This window comes from Podarcis cretensis, assembly GCF_951804945.1.
Source record: "Podarcis cretensis genome assembly, chromosome: 1".
In the NCBI taxonomy this organism is placed as follows: Eukaryota; Metazoa; Chordata; class Lepidosauria; order Squamata; family Lacertidae; genus Podarcis; species Podarcis cretensis.
In genome coordinates this window covers 113,560,902-113,573,752 of record NC_137170.1, presented here as the reverse complement: position 1 = coordinate 113,573,752, position 12,851 = coordinate 113,560,902, and the positions used below count along the sequence as shown (strand labels likewise).

Here is a 12,851-nt window from a genome sequence, read left to right as displayed (position 1 = left end):
ACCTCTGCACGATTTCTGTTCTCATCCTGAAGCAAAGTTCTTAATCCAAGGTATTATTTCTGGGTTAGCGGAGTGTATGTAACCTGAAGCATCTGTAACCTGAGGTACCACTGTACTCCAAATGGATCTTGTCAATCGTTTAACACCTCTTGGGTGTTAAGGTTGGCATAGGGGGTCTTCACAGCCCTCAGAGGTTGGGAGAGGTGTGTGACAGTCTAGGAAAGGGCATTCCTTGTGGCAGCCCTTAAGTTGTGGATTACTGTTCCACAATAGGGCACCTGGCACCTTCATTATATAGTTTTCACTGTACGTATGCTGAAGACACTAGCTTTTGACACCTGAGATGCATATTTTTAGGACCCACCCTATTCTTTTGACTATAAATTGCTTTTAACTGATTTTAATGCTGCGTTTTTAAATGGTTGTATTCCGGTTTGGGACCTCGTGGTGAAGGATGGCTAGCAATTCAATATTATTATAATTATTACGTAGAAGTTACATTTTCACAAATCACTGTGGGCACAAACATTTAGTTGTGATCGGGATGCGTGACAACAGTGGGTATTTTGTCGCTGTAAAGGACGAACCTGGTTTCCACGGGCATTTTAAAAGTTGTGGATGTGGTGTACAAGAATTAATGTCTATGAAAGAAGAAAAAATCGAGCGTGGTTTGTTTTTTAGGTTTGTGCGCGCGGATGAATGATAAGACAATTCATCCATTCCACCACCCTCTTTTCACTAATGCTGGGTTTCATTTCTTAGATTATTAAAAAAATTCAGGTAGCACAAAACAATCATGCACATAAATATGGTACCAAAGCTATTTAAAATAAAACGACAATTCATCACCATTAAACAAGCAATCTTATACCCCTAACAGTCTAGGAAAAGCTCCAGAGGAACTTTATTTTAAGGGATACCTTCAGTTTCAGGAATTGTGTTCTGTGTTCTTAATCTCGAAACAGCCTCATGCTCTGGTCCATTGACTAGGACAGCTCTGGTCTTCAGATATCTCTTTCATTTTTGGAATGTTGACCTGCCTCGTATTGCAAGCTTCAGTGCAGGGGCAAAAGAATTCCAAAGAACTGCTGAAAAGATAAGGAAAGATCTTGTCACTTAGTTATCTTTTTGGAGAAAGTATGTGGCACTAGTAAGTGATTGATGCAGTCAGTGTTGGCACTGGGCTTCAAAGCCACTGGGTTTTGATGACTGGTCTGCTAGATGGAAAAGGTAAGGTGCCTTAAAGAATTCCTTTGGGCAGAAATCTTCTTTCACAGCATCATCATCATTATCCAAGGATGGTGTAGCTAAAGTATTTGAAGTCCACATGTTTGTTGTAGAGATTTGGAATATTTTATTCAACCAAATCACTGGGGTACGAAGATGCCAGATTTGTGATAAAACTCTTTTTTTAAAATTGCACCACAAATCTAAGCACACTTACTTTGAAATAGGTGGAATATTTAATCTGGTTTGGAACTCTGGTATGGGATTTTTAACACTTTGTCTCCTGCTTCAATTCTGGTCTGGATCGGTACCTTCACACTAGCAGCTTGCATTGGGAAAAAAATCTCCAACTTGATAAAATGGGAGCTTTTACCCAGTACAAATTGTAGTCAAGGATAGACTTTTTTTAAAACTTATCTATCCACAGAGTCATCCAGTGAAACTTTTCTGAGTTATGACATGTTTGTTATACCAAGGATTGGTAAAAGTTGATAAAGGGGACTTGGTTGCCCACTCAGGTCTGGCTGTTTGGCTGTCTGAATCTGTGGTGTGTATAGTGAGGTTTGAGTACTACTTTCCTGATGTTTGGATAAGTGAATTTTCAAATAGCAAGCATTCAGATAGTGAAACCTGTGTGCATACACTTTACTCTTGCTCTTCTTGGCTGATTAAGGCAAATGGGAGAGATCTGGTTGAGTGGGAACAGAGAGGGGTAAATCCATCTTTGGAAGAAGAAGTAATGTCTTAGTTACATCTAGATGGAAGGAGTTGGCAAATGCCTTGGTCACATCTAGATTTATTTATTGCAATGCACTCTGTATGGGATTATTTTGAAGTGTCTTTGGAAGCTGCAGTAGGTCCAGAATGTAGCAGTGAAAATGGTTGTGGGTGCTTGCCTACAGGAGCATACAACATTTGGCCTTCAAGGGCTGTACTGGTTACCAAATTCTTTCCAGGCACAATTCAGACCCAGAAATGGCTTAGGCCTGCATACTTTAGGGCTGAGATAGACTCCTGCCTAAAGCCCTGACCTGGAGAGACAGTGTAAACAGTACAGAGCTAGATGGACCCAATGGTCTGCCCAGTAGAAGGCAACTTCCTATGTTCCTATTCTGAATGATAATATACACTGTGAACAGGGCTGGCCCACACATGAGGCAAGATTAGACGACTGCCTCAGGTAGCAGGATTCACCGGGGCAGCAGATCCTGAGCTCAATCTTTCTTCCTCCCTTGTTTCTGATGCAGATCTTCCCTTACCCCTTCTTCCCTGGTGGGGAAGAGAGCGCCATTTTGGGGTCTGTCTCAGGTGCCAAAATATCTTGGGCTGGCCCTGACTGTGAAAATATACTAACAATAAAGCACAGGAACAGGAAAACCCTCCTTTTTCAATGGTTTCCCCCTCATAACTCCACAGTGCAACTTTAACCATGCTTAGAGAAATAAGTCCTATTGAATTCAGCAGGGTGTATTCCCAAGTAAGTGAGGCGAGAACTTCAGCCTTACTTTATTCATAGATACATGTTGTGGATGGTTTCAAAACAACCTTTGATTTAATTGCTTTATTGTGTATATGAAACATACTGGTAATTTCCTACAGGTATCCCTCATGCCCCGTCATTAGCCTGAAAGAAGCAGCTGTCAAAATAAATCAGTGAAAATTAGCTCATTAGTATAACTTTTTTTTTTGGCAGCCTTCAGCTGATTCCTGCCCTGCCATTTTTTAAAAGGGCTTATTAGGAAGTAAATATTGCCTGTGAAATAAGTGTCAATAATTATTTGCCTTCTTCTTATGAGCCCAATTTCCCCCTCTCAGTGCTGAGGCTGTTGTCCACCAGGTTACACTTGCAGTTACAAGTGTTCTTTGGAGTTCTGTGGATTTTGAAAGCTTGGTCTGTGCATTTGGTTGCTGTTTAAATGTAACTTAAAAGGCAAAATGATAATGCTTAATACCGCTTTCAGCATGAGGGGAAGCAGATCAAAGGGGAAAGGGAGGCTGTAGGCCCACAAGGACTCTCAGCATTAATTAAAATCCCCAGTGGAATGACCCAAGCAAGCAAAAACATTGTGGGGGGCGAAATCCCCCCATTGACCCCCTACCATGACTCTGACAATCAACATGGCAGGGAGGAGGTTCATAGCTTTCCAAATGTCACATACCAATTGGATTTGCCTTAGCTGGCACTCTTGTCTCATGGTAGGAGCAAGCACTGGGCCAAATTATCATGATTATATTATTTGAAGGCTCAGGGCAGGCACTGATGCAATACAAAGAGGGAACCAAACGGTTAAAAGACTAATTGCTCTTTAGTGATCATAGAGGTTAAGAATGAGCCCTTAATTATGTAGGAATTCTTTATTCTCCTTTGAACTCATCTCAGTCTTATAGGGCTAAACTATAGATGGCATGGCAGTAGATCCCTATGTGAAGGTATCCTAGATACATATATAATACATACTGTATATAAACAAGGGACCTAAGCTACCTCAGAGGTTGGTTCAAAATATGAGAAAATGTTATTAATTATATTCTCAACTACCAAGGACAGATCGAGAAGGTCATCAGTTTTTGTTGTAGGGAAAATGATTTTTATCACAATGTCAATTTTTGTATTAATTTTATTTGCATTTATGAAAAGATTTCTGTGGTGTCTTTCGTGTGCAGCAACAAGGCAGTGTACAGAAAATAGATTAATTATGGATTATAATTACAATGTAGATATATATCTGCACTATCTAGGTTAGTTGTACTGTACTGAAATTTTGAGTATATCATAGGCATAAATGGCTGTGGTTGCTAAATTACATTTTGACTGCAATTTATTGCTTACTAGTTCACAGGTGAAACATGTATTTAAGCCCGTTTGTGACAAAAAACGTTTAAACTATTGATTACTAGCCTTCATTTCTCACCTCAAAGGACCCTTTCCAGCTTAACAGAATACTTTTTTTTTTTTTGTAGGTGACTACTAAGTGAATAGAAAGCATAAAATCACCCATGTGCCAGGCTGTTTTGCTTTTGTGCAATCATAGTTTGAGGCTGCAGCATTCATGGAATAAGCCAGCAGAGAAGATTACGTTTGGAAAGACTCATGCTATAATTAAGTGAATTATAGTAGGTCTGCTGATGAATTGTGCAAGCGGGCATTGCTACAACACCAACTGTGTGTAGATATGAATGGCTGGGTTTTTTATTTTTTATTTTTGGGTAATGTTAGAATGACTGTAAGGGTTACTATTATTCCATTAAGCTTTAGTAATTAATCCTGCTGTTTTCCACTTTGAAAAAACGGCAATGTTATTCTTAAATGGAATTGTGCGACACATATATTGTAGGGCAGCGTGCTTCCTAAAATCGCAATGCATACACAATACCTGTGCTATATTAAATGAGTAAATGCGGTGTTTTGTTTGCTTGTTTCACGTACGCACCATTTACTTTGTAATTTTCTTTCTTGCTTGCTTTGTTAACAGCTCAGGTTTGTTGTTTTTTTTTTAACTAGCCCCAAGATTCTCTCATTTGCAGGGCAGAATTCAATCAAAGGGCCAGAGATTCCAGCATGCATTTATACATTCCTTCGGGGCATTTTTTGCAAGGGAGGTTGTTGTGCTTTTAAAGGTACTTGATAAGAGACCTGCCCCACCAACCCCAGACCTGCACCACCAACCACCATCATGCATTAGTCTAGAAGGTATTTGGGTGTACATGTTCCTGTACCACCCGGTACCACCATTTATCCAAGCGAAATATCTGACCATTTGTAGGATACATTATAAATCAGCATGTCACTACCAGACAATCAGATTTGAACATTCCTCACGTAAAGCCGTTTGCCTACGGTATACACCAAAGGAGTGCATCACTTAGCTGTGTTTATGAGCGGTGATATGCCTGGTTTTTCTGTCGGAGCTTAGATAATCTGTTGTCTGTTTATCTCATTGTGAGTTCAAGGATTTACTGGCATTGCCTGTTTCTCATGAGTTACTTTCCGATGAGTTGTAATTGGAAATAAGTAATTTTTTAACACTTGGTTAATAAGACGAGACAAGATTTTGTTTGGTCCGACAGACGATGAGAGAGGTTATTTTTTGCTGCTGCTTTTTGCCCTTTGAACTGTCATCCTTTCTGAAACTTCATGAAACACGACTTGATTGAACGTGTTTATAGCGAACAGCTATCCAGTTGCCTGTCATTTTCACTGCCTTGTTAATTTAGAACAAATCTCTCCTACAACAGCATTGCTTACCCACCTTGTGATATTACTAAAGTATTTTCCTGCTGCCTTAGCAATAATCCAGCACACAAAACCCTTCTCAAAAAACGAATTACAGTGGTACCTCGGGTTACATACACTTCAGGTTACATACGCTTCAGGTTACATATACTTCAGGTTACAGACTCCGCTAAACCCAAAAATAGTACCTCAGGTTAAGAACTTTGCTTCAGGATGAGAACAGAAATCGTGCTCCGGCGGCGCAGCGGCAGCTGGAGGCCCCATTAGCTAAAGTGGTTCTTCAGGTTAAGAACAGTTCCAGGTTAAGAACGGACCTCCGGAACGAATTAAGTACTTAACCTGAGGTACCACTGTACATCTTTTAGATTTGCACCAGTATTCTGCCCATTCCAGTTGCCAAATTTGACATCTTATTTCCTTTCATTATGTTACTAATAGATTTTTTAAAAAGAAACAATGCATTTCTAAAAATGGAAAGATTTCCATGGAAAAATATTTGTTTGAATTTTTTTCTACACATCACTGGATAGAACGATTTTCCACGTTTTTATACCATATAATGACATTTTCATAACAGATAAATGTAATAGTGGTATTTTGAAATACACTGGTTGAAGGCTTCTTCTGTACCTGGATAAATGCATGTGAAGAGATAAAAATTACCAATGTTGGACTGTGCATTCCTATAGCAGCTTTACAACCATCTGTATGGACAGAGTTAAGACGAAGGAATGGCTCTCCAGCCATAGAAAACCATTCCCAACGTCACTGGTAGATAGATTCCTAGATCTCATCTCTCTGCAAGAGGATCTAAAGGCATGGTCCAAACACATCTCATGAATATGACACTATATTTTAAAATAGAAGTGTGTGGATTATTTGTGACAAATGGGTTCAACGCTTGCTGTAATGTTAGCTTTGTCGCAGTGCTTTTTGGCTTCTCAACACAGCAGTAGTGGGCGTCATTATTAAAAAAATATGAGCAGGTAGATAACTTCTGGTTTGGTGTTTACATGGTTTGACTTGTGGCTGCCTTGTGTGAAATCACATTGGTCTACTACTAAAAACAGAATTCAGCCTTTTTATGTGTGGCGGGGCATTCTCTAAGACTGTGTTTGAAGATAGCCATATTGTCTACAGTCATGCCACATGTTACGTCCGCGGTTACTTCCAGGTTTCGCTGCTCACGCATGTGCAGATGTGCAAAATGACATCACATGCATGCGCTGAAGCGGCGAATCGCAACCCACGTGTGCGCAGACGCACTGCTGCGGGTTGCGTTCTTTTCATGTTGCGGACGGGCCTCCGGAACGGATCCCGTTCACAACCAGAGGTACCACTGTACTTGCTGTTTGATACAAAAGTAAGGACACAAGCTGTATTGCTTGCTTTCAGGGTGTGAAAGTGGACAGTTTCGTTGTGGAAATGGACGCTGTATCCCCGCCGACTGGAGATGTGATGGAGCAAGGGACTGTTCGGATGACTCCGATGAAGCTGGCTGCCGTAAGTGAAATTAAGCTCATTCAAAATGTGTGTACCCATGCCCTGTGCTAAAAAATAAAATAAAATCTAGCCGTTGCTATTAGCGTAATGGCCACTAGCTTAGATGATTTAGAAAAAGAAGATGAATTAATACAGGATAGATCTACCAGTGGCTGTTAAGCCACAATAATTAAATGATTTTTTTCCTGCCCAGAGACTGTTGTTGTTGTGTTCTGCTTGTGTATAGTCAGGTCTAGTCAGGCTAGTCATCTTTAGAAGCAGAATGGTGGACCAGGTAGACCTTTGGTCTGACCCAGCAAGGCTGTTTTTTACTTTTGTGTGGAAGGCACTTTAACCACCCCTACCCTTGTAGCCTCTCAAACTTTCCACCTTCTTCTAGCATGTGGCATAGTGAGCATTGCCGCACTTCTACAATTATGCTGAGAATTGCAAGGAAGCAGAGAGTGCTTACTGAATGGCTGGAGACTATGGAGGACCTCAGCACAATGTTTGTAGAGGAGCTGCATAGAAAAAGGAGATGTAGAACCTTATTTGGATTGGTGGCTGGTTGTGGAGTCTCTCAGATGGACTCTACAATTGCCCCATGATGTCATCATACAACTTTATAGATTTTATTTAAGTGATTTTATTTAGCTTGTGGACTGAAGCTGGTGGCTTGACATGCCTCCAGTTGGACTGAGATAAGGGGGAAAGACTACTAATTCAAGGAGTAAAACAGTAAATGGAATTTGTCATGTTAGAGTACTGGTTGATAAGTGCTTCTATATAAAAGTCAACACCCACATGGGAGCATCCTCCTCCTCTCTCTCTCTTATTTTAGAGAACTGGGGGTACTGAGGGAGGAAAAGGAGCCCTTGTTTCCTTAACCCTAGTGGGATGACAGATAAAAGCTATGTAATGGAATACCCATAACTCCCATTTGTAAGAGGTAGCTGTGGATTGGACGGCAGAGCTGTTGGGAGAGGGAGGAGAGAGAGCTTCATCTGAGATGCAGAGATGTGAGTCTTCTGTTTATCGGCAGAACTTAGAATTTCAAGCTAAGACTTTATCCAAATAAATGTAACCATGTTTACCCTCCAGTCAGTAGAGTTATCTGATCTTATAATGGATGTCTAGGTCTTATTGTGAGGTCTGTTGACTGGTTGAATCAACTGAGTGATTAAGACTGTTATATATGTTTCCTTCTGGGTCTGTTTTGCTTTGGCTTTCTCTTACAGTCTCCCATGTCTCTTGGATTATAAAATGTTGTCAACAATGAGGGCTAGGTGGTAACATGAAGTGTTAATTGAGAAGAGATGCAATATGAAGTCAGTTAAAGTCAGAATAAGACAGGCATAGTGAATGTGGAGGTATTTAAGGTTTAAGAAGAGAAGGAAGTTGCTTTCCATCCCTCCATGGTATGTTTAGGGAATTGGTATTCGTAGGACTCTCTGGAACTGGGTATTCCAGGACTGTAACACACATCTGTTGAGTATGATGTCTGCTCCCTCATGCACCTGTTTGACTTACGTATGTTGACATTGACAGTGTGGCTGTATTTCCTTATTAGAGACCACCACTGGTTTCTAAGATAAACTGAGGATAAAACTGGAGAACTTTGCCAGAGGCAAATTAAAGTTTTTGTCTCCGTTACTGTGGCATCGGAAAGGTGTCTTCCAGTCTAGCCCAGCCAAATGGCATGACAAAGCTAGCATACTTGCACCAAGAGCATATTGTTAAGACTTGAAGCCATTTTAGTAGCTAAATCTCTTTATTTACCTAACATCCAAGCTGGTGGTTTCAAACATTATTTGCTTATCCTCACTAGCACATCCCACCTGTGAAGGAAATCAGTTTCAGTGCCACAGCGACGGAGAGTGCATTCCTCTGCCATGGGTATGTGATGATGAAGAAGACTGTGAAGATGGCTCTGATGAACGTCAACAATGTCGTAAGTTATGAACTAGCAGCGACTCCTATAGTTCAGTTGTACAGCACGAATGTTTTGTATACAGAAGGTTCCAGATTCAATCTCCGTTTTCTCCAGGTACAGCTGGGAAAGACTCCAGTCTGAACCTTGGAGAGCTCCTGCCAATCAGAGTAGACAATAGTGAATTAGATGGACTAGTGGTCCAATCTGATAGAAGGTGGCATCCTATTTTACCCATTAAGTGACCTTTCAATCCTTTGTTGATGGGTGGGTTGTGGGTTTTTATCTTTGTAAGTTGCTTTAAGACTTTTTGTGGAAAGAAGCTAACCTTTGGACTTCGTTTTAGGGACCTTAACAGTGCAATCATAAATTCAATCCAAAACATAGTGAAATGGGAAGAAGAGCAACTAATCTCACAAGAGTTGCTAGGATGCATTTGGATGGATAAAGAAGTGCAATTACTTGCCCTGAAGTTTAGGGTCCAGGAGGGCTTGTTGTGGGTTTATGTTCAGACAATATTCAAATTTTCCCTGTGCTCATGTTATTTACGGGAATTGCTAAGCCAACCCAAATTCTGCTCAGATACTCACTTTCTGGGAACTAATTTCCCCAGTTGTGCTGCAGATCAAGATTTGGACTATTGACCAAGGATAAGACTTTCAGATTATTATTATTTTTAGCACGCTCTAGAAGAGAAAGACAAGCTCACCTTGTTCTTTGTCCTCATCACCCTTTGACTAGGGGCTACTGCCACAAATAGTTACACATCTACTAAGGAATCAGTAAAGGGCAAAATCCAGGCATTTCTAAGCCATCACTGGACTAAATCATGACACTTGCTTTAGTTTTGCACGTCTACACATTAACTCAAGACCTTTGGGAAGTGGCTGTAAAGCAAAGTCCTGCTTCTGTTTTCGAGTCATTTTCAGGAAGATGCACTTGTTGCTTGCTGTGTGTGGTCACCCAACTATTGTACTAGAGAGCAAGCCACACTTTGGACACTCACAAAAGGTAGCCCAGTGTTACTCTTTCCATCCACTCACAGAACCATAAGTGTTAAAAGTGACCTCAAAGACAGTCTAGTCCAACCTTCTTCTGATACAGGAAACCTACTGTTACAGCAGCATCTCTCTCACCTGGCCATTGCACCACAGTGAACAGGGGTTGTTCATTCTTCTCCTTCAGGCTGATGTTTAGCGGGTTCCTATGACTGAAGGGGGACACAGGTGGCGTTGTGGGTTAAACAACAGAGCCTAGGGCTTGCTGATCAGAAGGTTGGCGGTTCGAATCCCCACAACAGGGTGAGCTCCCGTTGCTCCATCCCTGCTCCTGCCAACCTAGCAGTTCACAAGCATGAAGTGCAAGTAGATAAATAGGTACCGCTCCGGCAGGAAGGTAAACGGCGTTTCTGCGCGCTGCTCTGGTTCACCAGAAGCGGCTTAGTCATGCTGGCCACATGACCTGGAAGCTGTACGCCGGCTCCCTCGGCCAGTAAAGCGAGATGAGCGCCGCAACCCCAGAGTCGTCTGCGACTGGACTAACGGTCAGGGGTCCCTTTACCTTTACCTTTATGACTGAAGGATTTTATCAGTGATAGTTGATAAGTAATGGCCGCAGCCAACTGCACTTTGTTTGGATTTGTTCATGAGAAATATGACTGCAAATCCCTTCTAAGGCTCTGAAATGTTCAAAGTGAATCCATCTGCTTACAACAGAGCCATAGTGACAGCGTTGTTTTTCCCTGTTCAATTTTTGTTCTGAGAGTGAGGACACATAATTCAAGTATTCGCAGGGCATCCTTTGCAGTAGGCATGGTGGCAGCAGGTGTTCCTCCAGCTGGTGTTTTATCTTTTGTGATAAAACTGAGGAGAGAAGTGACTGATAAGTCCTTGGACCACCTCATAAAGGAATCGAGTTTGCAAGCATAACACGAAATTGGGCGACAGTGCATCTTCGGAGGCATCCGGATTGGCGCAGTTTGGAACCATCACACCAGATTTGGCAACAGTATATTCAGAGCCTTCCAAATCTGTGCTGTTTGCAATGGCTTGGTCTGCCATCTTGATCCAAAATGGCACCCAATATCAAGCGTAGAAGAAGACTGCCTCTGCCACCTCAGACAGACAAACCATTTTACAAAATACATAGTAGAAAATAGAATAAAGTAAAAAAAAAAGGGATACAGAGAGAGATAAGAAACAGCTTCAAACGAAAAAGTAATATTTTTTCTCTCTGTATAAGTGATGCACTTCTAAGCAAACTGTGTTTTGCAGCTGGGCGAACATGCTCCAGTCAGCAGTTTACATGTACAAACGGACAGTGTATCTCAGGAGAATACAGGTGCGATCGAGTCAAAGACTGCACAGATGAAACGGACGAGAGAGGCTGCCGTGAGTACTTTTCAATCTTTAGCACTAGATTTGGTTTCATCCCTTGTCTCGCTGGCATTTTAATCAATTTGTAAGATTAAGAGGTTTGTTGATGGACAGAAATGGCCACAATATGCTTCTTGTTATCAAAATTTCTTTGCAGATTCTTTCATGGATTAGTGTTGATGCTCTTATAACAGCTACATTGTTTTAAGACTTATTACCTGAATTATTGCTATGTTGTGGGGTATGGTTTGTAAGAATCTCTCTCTCCCTCTCCCTCCCTCCCTCCCTCCCTCCCTTCTTCTTTTCTGATGCTAAACAAAGAGATAACAGCCCAAAGTTAGCATAAGCAGTTTGGTTTGGAAAAACAAGTATATGCAGAAAGGTACAGTTGGGGACACCTGCATATTAGCCAGAGGTGGGGCCCACCATATAGTGTTGAACTCTAGCTCCCATCAACTGCAACCAGCAAGGCCAGGGGTCAGGGATGATGGGAGTTGTAGTCAAGCAACATATTCTGGAGGGGCACAGTTTCCCCATCCTTGACATAATCTATGGACTTTGAATTTTGGATGTAAAGCAAACATTTCAAAGAACCCCATTATTCAAATGAAGATCAAGTACTTTTTATTTGGGCTACAGAAAGCGAAATGCTTCTTTCCCAGTTTGATACAGAAATTGAGAGAAGGCACTGGGAGTCATGTAGAAGTGCTAAAGCACTAGGTGTATAGGAGCCAGAAAGTAGAGAGCAAAACCAGTCTGCTGTGTCCGCTGTCACTGTGTAGAGTCCTTCTTGAAGGGTCCTTGTTGAATGATAATGTTGTGTAAGAAAAGTCTAATTATAACACAGGTCTGAGGCTGCCTTTTTCAAAGGGATGCTTATTGTACTTTTAAGCTACTCTCAAGTTTGCTTTTCTGGCATACCTGACAGATATTGAGAGTGAATTAGTTTTGCCATGAAACAGATTGTGAGACAGGTGCCCCCCACCTGCCTAGGACATAACCACATATTGTTTTCTCCGGAAGTAGGTAACAAAATCTAGGCCAAAGTAAACATAGGATGCTGGAACCTGTGGTTGTCAGGTGGTGAGCACCAGCCACATCAGCCTGCCATTCCTGTTTTGATACTCACTTTTGTAGTGCTTGGTGATAGTATTTCATACATAGAAGATGGTGTTTGCCATGAGTTCTGCATCTGTAGCAAGTGATATCCATAAAATAGCTGAAGCTAGACGTTGAAACTCATCTGTAGTGGTATTTAATATATATTTTTAGAACTACTGTGAACATATAGCATGGCCTCAGTACTTGGGAGGGCAAGCTGGAAAAGAAAGTAGTCCTCTTCATCCCCTTAGCTCAGCATTTTCAAACCTTGGATCTCCAGCTGTTGTTGGACTACAACCCCCATCATCCTCAGCCAAAGCTCAGAGATGGTGTTAGTGGTAGCCCAACAACATCAGCAAACCCAGGGCTGCAACTTTATCTATGAGGCAAAAAACATTTGAAAGGCTTGCACAAGGAAAGATCATGTTTATGATGAGCCAACAGCTTTTTATCCCTTTCATTCGCTAAAATCAATGACGTCTCCAAAACGGTAAGCGGTTCA

General features: G+C 41.4%; 1 protein-coding gene across 1 annotated transcript in view; it reads left to right on the top strand.

Annotated features, from left to right (window-relative positions):
• LRP2 (LDL receptor related protein 2) overlaps positions 1 to 12,851 on the top strand; it is a 145,462-nt gene that overhangs the window by 23,329 nt on the left and 109,282 nt on the right. Inside the window, 3 exon segments of the mRNA XM_079974771.1 lie at positions 6,857 to 6,964; positions 8,772 to 8,894; positions 11,147 to 11,263. Coding sequence (XP_079830897.1) covers positions 6,857 to 6,964; positions 8,772 to 8,894; positions 11,147 to 11,263 — 348 coding nt within the window.